At 47.6% G+C, this 16,138-nt stretch overlaps 1 protein-coding gene across 1 annotated transcript; it reads right to left on the bottom strand.

Moving 5' to 3' along the window:
- Positions 1 to 913: 913 nt before the first annotated feature.
- LOC142665537 (protein kinase C delta type-like) lies at positions 914 to 7,215 on the bottom strand. Its single transcript, XM_075845244.1, has 4 exons — positions 6,910 to 7,215; positions 3,294 to 3,589; positions 3,060 to 3,122; positions 914 to 2,892 (listed from the first exon to the last, which is right to left on the bottom strand). The coding sequence occupies exons 1-4, from the start codon at positions 7,162 to 7,164 to the stop codon at positions 2,337 to 2,339; spliced, it is 1,170 nt and encodes a 389-aa protein (XP_075701359.1). The 5' UTR covers positions 7,165 to 7,215; the 3' UTR covers positions 914 to 2,336.
- Between the last annotated feature and the right edge of the window lie 8,923 nt (positions 7,216 to 16,138).

Raw genomic sequence — 16,138 nt, 5'->3', positions numbered from 1 at the left:
CTGTAGTGTATCCTTGTGTTTAATAACATGTTCCAAATGGCCAACGTAGCGTGTGTGTCACAGCATCATTGAGCTTGTGTATAATGTATCTTGGTGTGTAAGGGACTGGTAAAGTTTCCACCAAGTGCAGATTTCGGTTATGTCACCTGGTGTCAGTTTAAAATTTAGTTTTTTGGTTCCTTTCTACAGTTGATGATGTCAAAACCCGGTGGAGGAGCTGCCGGGAGTATTCATCCTCCGTGCCCAGGGTGGCATGGACTATAAATATGCCACCGGATATGAAGACTCCTTGTATAGACCATTCCTATTGGATCTCCCGGTGTGGACGTCTCTACAGGGGTTTTTCCTTCTTCATGAATGTTGCTCCCTGATGTGACGTATCCATGAGGTGATGGCCCTGACTGCAGGGGGCAGCATTGTAGCAGATCCACCTTCCCTCACTGTGACCCATTCAGTGTATCCAGTCTAGATAATCCTCCATGAACTAAATGGTCTGGACTCTAGCTCTCACCTGCACTGATACATTGTAACAAACTATTCACATTGTTTAACACAATTTAACCATTAAAGTTGTTGTGTGGTTTGCAAAGCCCAGGAGGACCCAACATGTTCAGGCATTACATAGATAACCCCAAAAAAATTGTTGGAATTGTGGAATGCTTCATTTTCCCTTTAGAGACGCTGTAGGGAAATTAAACACTTGCAGCTGGGTTTCTCCACAGATTACAGGGCCCCTCTAAGAAAAATGGATTATAAAAAGCTAACAACCCCTGTAAGGCTCTTTTCACAATACCACATTTGGGCTTTACATCTGACATATACCTTTGAATGGGTAAAACCTGGAGAATATACAACATTTATTACATAGACGTCCAATTGGAATAAAAACAAGCACAAAGATGAAGGGGGTAAAAGGAGAATTTTATTTATAGATAAGGGAAGGTTATATTTTATTATTAGGAAATTATTATATAAGTATTAAGACTACTATTATTATATACTGTGTATATGTATGTGTCATCTATTTATCTATTATACTAAACCTAGCTAAAGGCCGTGTTGATCCAGAGGAAGGCGAAAACCCCCTGTGAGGAATGAGCCAATTGTCCTCATATTAGGGGGGAAAATTCCTTCCTGACCCCAAATATGGCGGTCGGAAGAAATTCCAGGATCAAAGGCTGATGTGTAATATGGGGGAAAATACAAAAATTAACACTTTTTTTTTTATTTTTTTATTATTATTTTTCTATATTTCTATTATGTTACTTATGTGTCTCTCTACTTATTAATATATCTCCCTAAACCTATTTAAGCCCGAGTTGATCCAGAGGAAGGCGAAAACCCCCTTTGAGGAATGAGCCAATTGTCCTCATATTAGGGGGGAAAATTCCTTCCTGACCCCAAATATGGCGGTCGGCATAAATCCCAGGATCAAAGGCTGATGTGTAATATAGGGAAAAATTCTTAGTTTATTTATTTTTTTATTATTATTTTTAATTAACTACTGTATTTATATATGTGTAAACTATAAATTGTATTAAATTAAGAATTATTTTTGTTAAATTATTTTTCTATATTTATATTATGTTACTTCTGTGTGTTACTACTTATTACTCTATAATCCTAAACCTATTTAAGGCCGTGTTGATCCAGAGGAAGGCGAAAACCCCCTTTGAGGAATGAGCCAATTGTCCTCATATTAAGGGGGGAAAATTCCTTCCTGACCCCAAATATGGCGATCAGAATAATCCCAGGATCAAAGGCTAAAGTCTAATCTAAATGTACTATGTGTCTATAGGCGGGTGTCTATACTTATCATGTAGTGTGGTGTCTATACATATTATGTAGTGCGGTGTCTAATCTTATCATGTAGTGTGGTGTCTATACTTATCATGTAGTGTGGTGTCTATACTTATTATGTACTGCGGTGTCTATACTTAATATGTAGTGTGGTGATGTAGGTGATGTGGGTGATGTTAGTGATGTGGGTGCATTACTTACCTGGCCTGTGCTGAGGTGAGATCAGGTATAATGGCCGCTCCGGCCCCAGGACTACAACATGCGGCTATTATTCCTGATCTCTCCAGATGGAAACTAAGCACAGGCCGCTCCTGGGGGGTGTAGAGGATCTTCAGGCTGGAGTGATGTCAGATGCCAGCCCGGGATTGGAGGATGGCAAGTCAAGGCCCTGGTGCAGCAGCAAGATGGCAGAGGTGCGGCATGAAGATGTTTCGGAGAGAGATGATGGTCTGGGCAGCCGAGGTGACAAACAGCAGCAGAGACATGAGGCACGAGTCAGGAGGCATGAAGTTCTGGGCCCTTGTCCTGAGATCTTATCAGGTCCAGCTTGGTGACATGAAGCTGAACCCGGCCAAGGGGTGAAGGGCTTTGTTATTCTCTGGCCACTTCAGATGTTGGTTCTCCAGAACGGGCACAAATGGTGTAAAAGGTGGCCGTGCCCTCCTCTCCTGCAGTTCCTCCCAGCCGATGGTGGAGAAGAATGGATGCGCTCTGATGTTTCCGCACACACCGAGGCGCCTCTCAGAATTTTTACGGACCAGTCTCTTGGTCAGATGTTTCACGTCAGGATTAAGCCAAGTTGGAAATTTAGGCTTCGCGGTGGTGATGGCTTTGAAAGCCATTCGACTGACGGGGCCGCTGTAAAAGGGGGAGCGTCCTGCTGCCATCCTGGACACCACAATCCCCAGGCTCCACCAGTCAACTGCCGTGCCGTATTTTTTTCTAAGAAGCACCTCGGGGGCCATGTAATCCAACGTTCCCGTCACTCCACTGATCTTATTGGAGGCGGTGACGCCATCTTGGGCCAGTCCCAGGTCGATGATACGGACGTGGCCATCTGCATCCAACATTATATTCTCCGGCTTTAGATCTCTGCAAAGAAATAAGACGAGAGAATGACAAATCCGCCCAGTGATCCAGGAGACGGGGGATGAATCACTGCACCTACAAGCAGAATAGCCACTCAGGAGTGTAGGAAAGCTGGGTGCATTATTTATAGCATGTAATGGAGACGGAGAAAATGGGGAAGTTCTGCTTACCGGTGGACGATGTTGTGTCCATGGAGGAACTGGAGGCCACATATCATCTCTGCTGTGTAGAATCTGATGGGGAGAACAGAGCGGAGTCTCAATGTCATGAAATCTTCCTCTATCAATTCCCTAATATCATGTTATGATGGAGTGTGTATGGTCTCTATCAGAGAAGAGGCGCTGATTATGGCAGCCTGTATTCTGCATTCTCTGCATTGTCCTTCATCTGACCTCCGCCCTCACCTTTTCTTCTTTCCACCCCCCTCAGTCTCCTGATTATTTACTCGCCTTACGTTGCCGATGTTCAAGCAGCCGCACATCCTGATCAAAGCCTCCAGGCTGCCACCGGACAGATACTCCGTGATAAAATATGCCCGTTCCTCAGACTGATGTGCGGCATAGAGGTGGCATAGGAACGGGCAGTGTCTGGCCGCCAGGAGTATCCGCCGCTCTCTCATAATTTCGTCCGCATTGTCCCGTTTGGTGATAATTTTTACGGCCATGTAGGTGTTTCGGCCGGGGACTGATGCCAGGACCACCTGAGGAAAACAAATGGAGAATCTTTATGAGAAGTAGAAGGAACAGGAGTGGTCTGAGAGGTGGGTCAGTCGGGTAGTGCCCAGGACCCTACAGCAGAACAAAGCTGAGCTACCGGCATAATGCAGTAATGCAGTGTCTGCTGTTGGGTGCTGTATGGAGAGGTCTTAACCTCTTACCGACATTTGATGTAAATGTACATTTCAGCGCATAGATGCCGCGGTCAATAGAGACTAGAAACTCAATATAGAGTGAGATGTAACTATCACAGTGTATTGTACCAGCAATCGAATGATCACAAGTTCAAGTCTCCTAGTGGGACTAAAAAATAAAAAGTAAATGTTTAAACTAATAAACAAAATAAAATATTAAAAGCTTATTTTTCTTAATGTATAAAAAATATAAAATAAGCATACCGTATTTTTCGGACTATAAGACTCAGTTTTTAGCAAGAATAAATCTTGCTAAAAAGTCCCTGCATCTTATAGTCCGCAGTCAAGGGACCCGGCATCGCCGGTCCCCATGAACGCGTCATTACTTAAAGAGGCTCTGTCACCAGATTTTGCAACCCCTATCTGCTATTTAAATATCAGGACTTACCAGGTTAGGTAAAAGGTTAGGCGCCATAGGCAAGTGTCCAATGCGCCTCATTATATATAAATAATGTAGCAAGACTTCATGTAATCATGAAAGACTGAGAGGAAAAGAAGTCGTTACGCCACAAATAAAGTAGAAAAAATGACAAAATTTATTAGGACATACAATACACAATATTGGTACATAAAATTCAAAAATGGATCCGGATAAAAAAAGCAGTGTGGTGGCCACAAGAATGTTGGAAAATAGGATGTGGCGCCCACCATGAACACACAATCCTTGGCAAAAGATCACTGTCCAGTGGAGGTCACAGGTAACACAGTCTAACAAATATGGTGTCAGTATAGAAGTAAACTAATGATAAGAAACACACATGTTAAGAATTCACCGCAACACAGATCCAGCTCAATTAGCCCTGTTGCTTGTAAAGTTGCTAGAAAGTAGCACATTAGTGATCATGGTTTCTTTGCGCATTATAAAAGTAGACAAGCGGACCTGGACAAAAATATCAGAGTAGGACTAAAACTGCCAAAGACACGTTCAAGTATGTAATACCCATGTTGAGTCACAAAGGGTCTCTATCAAATATGGAGAGTATGTAGTTGGGCTTACCCATCAAGATGAATGTAGTGTGGCCCCGCACTGCAGCCTGAAAATATTGCGCCCCGACGCGCGTTTCGCCAATATGGCTTCCTCAGGGGGTAGACTACCCCCTGAGGAAGCCATATTGGCGAAACGCGCGTCGGGGTGCAATATTTTCAGGCTGCAGTGCGGGGCCACACTACATTCATCTTGATGGGTAAGCCCAACTACATACTCTCCATATTTGATAGAGACCCTTTGTGACTCAACATGGGTATTACATACTTGAACGTGTCTTTGGCAGTTTTAGTCCTACTCTGATATTTTTGTCCAGGTCCGCTTGTCTACTTTTATAATGCGCAAAGAAACCATGATCACTAATGTGCTACTTTCTAGCAACTTTACAAGCAACAGGGCTAATTGAGCTGGATCTGTGTTGCGGTGAATTCTTAACATGTGTGTTTCTTATCATTAGTTTACTTCTATACTGACACCATATTTGTTAGACTGTGTTACCTGTGACCTCCACTGGACAGTGATCTTTTGCCAAGGATTGTGTGTTCATGGTGGGCGCCACATCCTATTTTCCAACATTCTTGTGGCCACCACACTGCTTTTTTTATCCGGATCCATTTTTGAATTTTATGTACCAATATTGTGTATTGTATGTCCTAATAAATTTTGTCATTTTTTCTACTTTATTTGTGGCGTAACGACTTCTTTTCCTCTCAGTCTTCCCTATCTGCTATTGCAGCAGATCGGCGCTGCAATGTAGATTACAGTAACGTTTTTCTTTTTAAAAAACGAGAATTTTTGGCCAAGTTATGACCATTTTTGGATTTATGCAAATGAGGCTTGCAAAAGTCCAAGTGGGCGTGTATTATGTGCGTACATCGGGGCGTGTTTACTACTTTTACTAGCTGGGCGTTCTGATGAGAAGTATCATCCGCTTCTCTTCCGAACGCCCAGCTTCTGGCAGTGCAGACACAGCCGTGTTCTCGAGAGATCACGCTGTGACGTCACTCACAGGTCCTGCATCGTGTCAGACGAGCGAGGACACATCGGCACCAGAGGCTACAGTTGATTCTGCAGCAGCATCGGCGTTTGCAGGTACCTGCAAACGCTGATGCTGCTGCAGAATCAACTGTAGCCTCTGGTGCCGATGTGGCCGACACGATGCAGGACCTGGGTCAAGGAAGTGAGTGATGTCACAGCGTGATCTCTCTAACACTCTGTGTGTCTGCACTGCCAGAAGCTGGACGTTGTGAAGAGAAGTGGATGATACTTCTCATCAGAGCGCCCAGCTAGTAAAAGTAGTAAAAACGCCCCAATGTACGCACATAATACACGCCCACTTGGACTTTTACTTTTAAACACGCCCACTTGGACTTTTGCAAGCCTCATTTGCATAAATACAAAAATGGTCATAACTTGGCCAAAAATGCTCGCTTTTTAAAAATAAAAACGTTACTGTAATCTACATTGCAGCGCCGATCTGCTGCAATAGCAGATAGGGGTTGCAAAATCTGGTGACAGAGCCTCTTTAACCCCTTTCCGACCCATGATGTGCACGCACATCATGGAGCTGGAGGGGGATGATGTATGGAGCGTGCTCACGTGCTGAGCCCGCTCCATACACTGCAGGTGTCCGCTTCTGACACGCTGCTCTAACGGCCAGGAACAGCAATTTCGCTGTTCCTGGCAGTTAAAAGGGGTTGCACCATAAAACACACGTATCCCCTATCCACAGAATTTTTTTTTACAAATTGTTTTTATTTTATAAATGTAGTAAAAGGAACAATATAAACTTGGTATCGTTGTATTCGGACTGATCCGCAGGATAAAGTTCATATGTTGTTTTTACTGCTCCATAAACGCCAATAAAACGAAACCCAAAAAATAATGGATGAATTGATATTTTTTTCCCAATTCTACAACAGAAAATAATTTGTAATGTTTCCCAGTACATTATATTGGCACATACATTAAATGGTGCCATCAGATCAGGCATCGCATAGAAGAACACTACACCCATCATCCATCCAGCATAACATGGTGATAGCAGAGAACAATTGATGGAGATAAAATGGAAACTTTAGGTTTACTGCCCCTTTAAAATGTAATATTTAGATATTATACTCACTTTGCCAAAGCTGCCCCTACCCAGGACCTGGTGGATGGTGAAGCGGCTGATGGTAAGCCTGGCATAGGGGCTGGATGTTCCAGGGTCTCCGCTGCTCCCAGGTCTTGGCTCCTCATCCTCCAATCCTCTGTCCTTGGCTCCTCTCCTCTTCTTCATGATCTTCTTGAATCCGGTGACGCTGTCCTCCTCCCTCTTCCTCTTCCTCTTCTCTTCTTCTCTCTTCTCACTGTCTTCTCCATGTCCATTGGACGCCATTTTCTCCAATATCTTCCTACCTGTAGACTCCAGTCCGATCGCTGCCGTCGACAGTTGAAAGTAAAGGGCAGTTGGTCGTGTGCAGGTCACATGATGTCAGAGGTCATGGAATCTTCAGGTGGCACCTGCCTGGCAGTAACCTGCTCTGCCATGTCTGATGTGGGCATCATGAGTGCCAGACACGTGTCCAGAGAAATGAGCAAGAACTTCATGGCGGATCTTCTATTGCTGGATTATTAGTAGATGGGGGATGGGGCAGGTGATGGGACAGGTATATCGGGGCTGGCAGTGGTGCCCATAGTTCATCAGAAACTGTACTGTAATGTTATAATAAGCGCAGTTGTTCGGAAATTCTAGCGAACGGGGGAGGGGAGAAACCATTAATTGTACCCGCTGGTAATGGATGAGATTATAAAGAGTTCTGAGGGGCAAATTTCTCCGATATTCAGTAATGTGTGTGTGTGTATATATATATGTCAGTGGAGTGTGCCTTCTTATATGTATGTAAATATTATTTGTATAATTCATGTTCCTGGGTTTTTTCTACTTGTGTCTGTAAATAATAAATTTATAATCGGTACATGGAAATATCAGAATGCACAGATTATACTGAGATAAGCGGTGCAGCATTTATTCCGCTAATCCCTCTTATAACAGAACTAAACTCATACACTCCTAATGGGGGCACTACATGCTAACCATGTTTATAGGGGTGCTCTGGTACTAATTATAGGGGCACAATGGCACAGTTATAATCAGCACTCTGACACTGCTTATGAGGTCACTCTGGTACTGTATATAGGGATCCTCTGGTACTATTTAGAGTGCTCTGGTACTGTTTATAGGAGCGCTTTGGTCCTGTTTATCAGCGCACTCTGGCACTGTTTATGGAGGTTTCCTGGCACTGTCTATAGGGGCACTCTGGCACTGTTTATAGGTCATTCTGGCATTGTTTATCATACCATTCTGCCACTGTTTATAGGGGTGCTCTGGCATTTTTTTTATACGGACACTGCTACTATTTATAGGGCATACTGGCCACTAGTACTGCCTATGAGGAATACTCTGGCACTCTTTATAGGGGCACTCTGGCACTGTTTATAGGAGCACTCTGGCACTGTTTATAGGGGCACTCTGGCACTATTAATGGGGAACCTCTGGCACTGTAAATAGGGACTTTCTGGCACTGTTTATGTGGGCACTCTGGCAGAATTTGTATCAGTAATTAGGCACTGTTTATCAGGGCACCCTTGCACAATTATTATCGGCACTCTGGCAATGTTTATAGGGCACTCTGGCACAGTTATTATCAGCACTCTGGCACTGCTTATCAGGGCACTCTGGCACTGTTTATAGGTGCGCTCTGGTACTGCATAGAGGGGCTCTCCTAGCACCCCTATATACAGTACCAGAGAGCCCCTGCTCTCTGATACTGTATATAGGGGTGCTCTGGTACTGTTTAGAGGGTGCTTTGGTAATGTTTATAGGAGTGATCTGGCACTGTTTATAGGAGGCCTCTGGCATAGTTTATGATAGCATTCTGGCACTGTTTATAGGGGTATTCTGGTATGTTTTTAAAGGGACAATCTGCCGCTATTCATGCGGTATTGTTGGACTGTGTCACTTGTTCACTGGTACTGCTTATCAGGAATACTCTGGCACTGTTTATAGGTGCACCCTGGCACTGTTTATAAGGCCACTCTAGCACATTTATAGGGGCACTCTGGCACTGTTTATATGGGCACTCTGGCACTGTTTACACGGGCACTCTGGCACTGTTTACACGGGCACTCTGGCACTGTTTACACAGGCACTCTGGCACTGTTCATATCGGCAATCTGGCACTGTTTATAGGGACACTCTGGCACAATTATTATCGGCACTCTGGCACTGTTTATAAGGCAATCTGGCAGTGTTATTATCAGCACCCTGGCACTGTTTACAGGGACACTGTGGCACTGTTTAGAGGTGCACTATCATTGCACTAGGAATGTGTATATAAAGGAGTGAAGATTGACCTGGCATTGTTATGGCTGGCATTGGTATATCTGGAGTACAGACGATACTGTTGTGACATCGGTGAGACACTTTATATTTGTAGATTGGCAGGAGTTAATAGTTATACTCCGCTCTGCTATTCCTTCTTCACTAGGACTGGCAGCCCTCTCACAGAGGTGACAGGGACACTTTGAGACTTTCCTCTTGACTGTTCTAATGCCTGTAGGTAGATATCCGCACAGTGTTTCCTGTGGAGCAGATGGGTACAGGACGTTGACGTCGGGTCGGGACAGTAGCTTCATTTTCCTTTTATTCCAATTCATTTCTTCTCTAAAGGCAATGAAAATAATCACGGAACCTAGATCCTTGCCGCATCATAATCCTAGAACCTGTTGCATCATAAGCATAATATCTAGAACCCCATTATGATGATAATTTCTAGAACCCTGCCAAATCATAATCATAGAACCTGACGTATCATAATCATAGAACCTGCAGCATCATAATCATAAATCCGGAGGTATCATAATTATAGAACCGGACGCATCATAATCATAGAACCGGACGTATCATAATCATAGAACCTGCAGCAACATAAACATAAAACCGGAGGTATCATAATCATAAAGCCGGACGTATCATAATTATAGAACCGGACACTTCATAATCATAGAACCGGACGCATCATAATCATAGAACCGGACGCATCATAATCATAGAACCGGACGTATCATGATCATAGAACCTGCAGCAACATAAACATAAAACCGGAGGTATCATAATCATAGAACCGGACGCATCATAATCATAGAACCGGACGCATCGTAATCCGAACCGGACGCCTCGTAATCGTAGAACCGGACGCCTCGTAATCGTAGAACCGGACGCCTCGTAATCGTAGAACCGGACGCCTCGTAATCGTAGAACCGGACGCATCGTAATCGTAGGACCGGACGCATCGTAATCGTAGAACCGGACGCATCGTAATCGTAGGACCGGACGCATCGTAATCGTAGAACCGGACGCATCGTAATCGTAGAACCGGACGCATCGTAATCGTAGGACCGGACGCATCGTAATCGTAGGACCGGACGCATCGTAATCGTAGGACCGGACGCATCGTAATCGTAGAACCGGACGCATCGTAATCGTAGAACCGGACGCATCGTAATCGTAGAACCGGACGCATCATAATCGTAGAACCGGACGCATCATAATCATAATCATCACCTGCTGCGTCATTTTACATTGTGCTCATCTCCCGGGTGTTGGCGACGTGTTTCAGCATTTCTTGTTGATCGGTGAGAGGAGTCAGACGTGTTTTCTTGGAGCTGTCAAGCATCTCTAGAACATCAACAGGACATTATTTTCTTCTTAAAGTGTCAAATCACACTCTGTGTTAAGCCACGCCCACAAAACCACACCCCTTTTTACTGTGTTCGATATTTTTGGGTAACCTGACAAGGACCATGGAGACTTCGATAAATCTTGTCCCACACGCTGGAAAGTATCTGCTCACAACTTCATGTATATCTGAAAGTCCATGGAAACCGTAAGAATATAAATAAGAAAGATGACAGAAGTCAGGAAGAGCTCGAATGTAGAGTCCAAGGGGCGTACCCCAAGAAAGGGGCCGGTGACGCAGATTACCATCTGCGCCCCCCTGAACATCAGCCGCTGACCAGACCTCGTCCTCTGCATGAAGAACTCAATGATGTTCTGCTCCTCCATAGTGGTGACAACCTGAATCTCCAGCCGAACACGTTGTCAGGGAGAAGTCAAACAGACTTCTGACATGTCACTATGACTAAGGCCTCATGCACACGAACTTATTTTTTTCCTCCCGTAAATACTGGCGTAAATACGGGTCCTTGGTCACACGTATTCGACCCGTATTGCATCAGTATTTACGGACCCGTGCCCGTAATTACGGGTCCGGTGTCACCAGTATTTCACCCGTATTTACGGGCACGTTTTCGTTGCAAAATTGCACTGCACTAATCGGCAGCCCCTTCTCTCTATCAGTGCAGGATAGAGAAAAGGGACAGACTTTTCCGCAGTAAAAGTAAAAGAAATTCATACTTACATGGCCGTTGCCTTGGTGACACGTCCCTCTTTCGACATCCAGCCCGACCTTCCTGGATGACGCGGCAGTCCATGTGACCGCTGCAGCCAGTGATTGGCCTGTGATTGGCTGCAGCGGTCACATGGGCTGAAACGTCATCACAGGAGGCCGGACTGGAGGAAGAAGCAGGGAGTTCTGGGTAAGTATGAACGTCTTTTTTTTTTTTTTTTTTTACAGGTTGATGTATATTGTGATCGGTAGTTTCTGTCCCGGGTGCTGAAACAGTTACTGCCGATCGTTTAACTCTTTCAGCACCCTGGACAGTGACTATTTACTGACGTCGCCTAGCAACGCTCCCGTAATTACGGGTGCACACACAGTCACCCGTAATTACGGGAGCCCCATAGACTTCCATGGGCCTGCCCGTGATGTTATTACGGCCTGAAATAGGACATGTTCTATATTTTTCAACGGCAATGGGCACCTTCCCGTAAGCATACGGGGAGGTACCCGTGGCCAAAGAAGTCCATGGGCTCGTAAAAACGTGCCGCAATTACGGGCGTTTTTACGTTCGTGTGCATGGGGCCATAGCAAAAGTTTTTTAAGAGTTTAGTTACCCATTAAGGCCTCATTCACACGACAGGGTCCGAGTGTCGGCCGGGAAAATCGGCCGTTTTTGGCCGATTTTCCCGGCCGGTTTGCATCCGATTTGCATCCGTTCCGATTCCGTTCCGGGCCGAGTTGCCGTTTTTTCCGGCCGATTTGGACCCGATTTGCATCCGTTTTTTTCCCTGTCCGTTTTAAAATCGGATGAATTTCATTTAAATTTGTTGCCACACACAGCCCTTTGTAGATAATGCCACAGCCCCCCTGGTAGGTAATGCCACCCAGCCCCCTGTTGGTGATGCCACACAGCCCCCTGTAGGTAATGCCACCCAGCCCCCTGCAGGTAATGCCACCCAGCCCCCTGTAGGTAATGCCACCCAGCCCCCTGTAGGTGATGCCACACAGCCCCCTGTTGGTGATGCCACCCTGCCCCCTGTAGGCGATGCCACACTGCCCCCTGTAGGCGATGCCACACAGCCCCCTGTAGGCGATGCCACACAGCCCCCTGTAGGCGATGCCACACAGCCCCCTGTAGGCGATGCCACACAGCCCCCTGTAGGCGATGCCACCCTGCCCCCTGTAGGCGATGCCACACAGCCCCCTGTAGGCGATGCCACCCTGCCCCCTGTAGGCGATGCCACCCACCCTGCCCCCTGTAGGTGATGCCACCCACCCTGCCACCTGTAGGTGATGCCACCCTGCCCCCTGTAGGTGATGCCACCCTGCCCCCTGTAGGTGATGCCACCCACCCTGCCCCCTGTAGGCGATGCCACCCACCCTGCCCCCTGTAGGTGATGCCACCCACCCTGCCCCCTGTAGGTGATGCCACCCACCCTGCCACCTGTAGGTGATGCCACCCTGCCCCCTGTAGGTGATGCCACCCTGCCCCCTGTAGGTGATGCCACCCTGCCCCCTGTAGGTGATGCCACCCTGCCCCCTGTAGGTGATGCCACACAGTCCCCTGTAGGTTGCACCCATCCCCCCCCCTTCCAGGAGAAGTCACTGACTTCAATGTCCATATATGGACAGTGTAGTCACTGACTTCTCCTGAAGAGGAATTCCCTGCCACAGGTCGGGAATTCCGCTTCAGAAGTGAGTGACGTCACTGTGTCCATATATGGACAGTGTAGTCACTCACTTCTCCTGTAGCGGAATCCCTGGCCATAGAGTCGGGGATTTCGCTGCAGAAGTGAGTGACTTCGCTGTGTCCATATATGGACAGTGTAGTCACTCACTTCTCCTGTAGCGGAATCCCCGGCCATAGAGTCGGGGATTCCGCTGCAGAAGTGAGTCACTTCGCTGTGTCCATATATGGACAGTGTAGTCACTCACTTCTCCTGTAGCGGCATCCCCGGCCATAGAGTCGGGGATTCCGCTGCAGAAGTGCGTGACTTCGCTGTGTCCATATATGGACAGTGTAGTCACTCACTTCTCCTGTAGCGGAATCCCCGGCCATAGAGTCGGGGATTCCGCTGCAGAAGTGCGTGACTTCGCTGTGTCCATATATGGACAGTGTAGTCACTCACTTCTCCTGTAGTGGAATCCCCGGCCATAGAGTCGGGGATTCCGCTGCAGAAGTGAGTGACTTCGCTGTGTCCATATATGGACAGTGTAGTCACTCACTTCTCCTGTAGCGGCATCCCCGGCCATAGAGTCGGGGATTCCGCTGCAGAAGTGCGTGACTTCGCTGTGTCCATATATGGACAGTGTAGTCACTCACTTCTCCTGTAGCGGAATCCCCAATCCCCAGCCGGGGATTGGGGATTCCGACTCCTACAGCGAGCAATAAAAGATCCTCCTCCTCACATGCACTCTGCACTGTGAGGAGGAGGAGAGAGAGTGCGCGAGCGACGGTAGACCCGGCCATCACTCGGAACACATTCCGGTGATGGCCGTGTATTACCCGGCCCCATAGACTTCTATGGGAGCCGGGCGGCCGGGCACCCGGCTGAAAATAGAGCATGTCCTATTTTATGACGGGCGGTTTTCCCGGCCGTCAAAAAATCGGTCGTGTGAATAGCCCCATTAGGGGTCTATTATTCCTAATGCAGCCGGGTGCCGGCCGATTTATGAACGGCCGGCACCCGGCCGGGAATCCCTGTCGTGTGAATTCCGCCTTAGGGCTTATTCAGACGAAAGGGATATACGTCTGTGCAACGCGCGTGACTTTCACACGCGACGCACGGATCTATATTAGTCTATGGGGCCGTGCAGACATGTGCGTGATTTTTACGCAGCGTTGGTCCGTTGCGAAAAATTTACGACATGTCCGTTCTTTCTGCGTATTTCACGCATCACGCACCCATTGAAGTCAATGGGTGCGTGAAAACCACGCATGCCACACGGAAGAACTTCCGTGCGAACTGGGTTTTTCACGCAAGACTTGTTAAGTCTATGGAAATGAGTTGACAAAACTTGCCCAAACACGCATACACCAGGAAGTAGATTCTCACTTGTTGGGCACATGCTTGCTGTGGACACCGACAACTGCTGGAATGCCTAGCGCCTGTGACGTAGAGAAGCTAATCTGCCTGGTCCAGGAGAGGCCTACCACGACCGCACGGGCAAGGAGGTTGCATGGGAAGAGGTAGCGCAGACCCCCTTCAACCATGAGTGGGCTAAAGCCAGCACACGGGACCGCAAGAGCATTGGTAAGTACATTGTTTTATATATGCCCTGGAAAACACACATGCTGTAGTGTATCCTTGTGTTTAATAACATGTTCCAAATGGCCAACGTAGCGTGTGTGTCACAGCATCATTGAGCTTGTGTATAATGTATCTTGGTGTGTAAGGGACTGGTAAAGTTTCCACCAAGTGCAGATTTCGGTTATGTCACCTGGTGTCAGTTTAAAATTTAGTTTTTTGGTTCCTTTCTACAGTTGATGATGTCAAAACCCGGTGGAGGAGCTGCCGGGATCAATTCCGCCGTAAATATGGCGCCAGAGGGCGCAGTGGTGACGGTGCCAGCAAAAAACGCAAATACATATACACCCAGCAGCTGATGTTCCTCAAGGACATTATGGAGATGCGGCCGTAAGTAATGAGTGTACTTTGAAGAAATGTCTGTGTTCACATGTCATTCAACCAAAACAGGTTGTGTGTCCCTTGTGGCAATGTTACGAATCTAACTGGACATTTTTATTACAGATGCAGTGACAATTTTCTTGACACTGAAGAGGAGGCTGGCCATGAGGAGGCGCAGGCGCCACAAGAAGAACATCCCGTGCTGCCCTTAACCCCAAAGGCGACTGCACCAGAACCAGCCCACAGGCGTGCAGCCAACCCCAGGTGCCACGGGACCGAGCGCATGAAACGACAGCAGCAGCCGGGCGCAGCCACGTTGGTTCCGCAGGTGCCCAGGTGGACTCCAGGGTACTCGAGTACCTGCCGCGCTGCGCCGAGGAGGACGGCTGGGACGCCTTTCGCCACAGCATTGCGCCGCTACTCCGGCGAGTACCCGAGCACCGTATGGCGCGCCTCCAAGGCTCCATACTCGGCCTAATCGACTCGGCCACACCTCCTAACAATTCACGCCAGTGCTTCCAGGCAATTGAGCATTGGCGTGGATTGCCGAAGCCATCGGTGCCCTACACTGCACCTGACTCTTCCCAGCCTGCCACCCCCTTGCCACGCCAACAGTACCAGCGCCCAATGCCGTCCCGCATGTCACCTGGTCATGTGCCGGTGCGGGACCAGCCTTTACCACCCTACAGCCGACCTGTAAAGGATCTGCCAGGCACAGCTTCTGTGTCAACGCCCATAGGTAATCAGTCTGCACCTGCTTCTATGTCTGTGAGACTGACTCCATCTTCAGGATGTCAGGCTTAGGAGTGGGAGAGCCTATCATAGCCTGGCCAGACGGAGCTAGCTCCCACCCTCTGTCTATTTATACCTGCCTTTCCTGTTCCTCCTTGCTTGTGATTCTTCTCGTTTGGTTTCCTGGCCCTGCTGCAGCTTCTGAACTATTTGACCCTGCTTCATATTGACCCTGGCTTACTGACTGCTCTGCGTTTGGTACCTCGTACACTCCTGGTTTGACTCGGCTTGTTCACTACTCTCCTGCTCTGCGTTTGGTACCTCGTACACTCCTGGTTTGACTCGGCTCGTTCACCACTCTTGTTGCTCACGGTGTTGCCGTGGTCAACTGCCCCATTTCCCTTAGCTTCTGTGTACCCTTGTCTGTTTGTCTGTCGTGCACTTATTGAGCGTAGGGACCGTCGCCCAGTTGTACCCCGTCGCCTAGGGCGGGTCGTTGCAAGTAGGCAGGGACCGAGTGGCGGGTAGATTAGGGCTCACTTGTCTG

The sequence above is a fragment of the Rhinoderma darwinii genome, chromosome 13 (genome assembly GCF_050947455.1).
Source record: "Rhinoderma darwinii isolate aRhiDar2 chromosome 13, aRhiDar2.hap1, whole genome shotgun sequence".
Lineage (NCBI taxonomy): Eukaryota > Metazoa > Chordata > Amphibia > Anura > Rhinodermatidae > Rhinoderma > Rhinoderma darwinii.
This window is presented reverse-complemented; position numbering and strand designations above follow the sequence as displayed.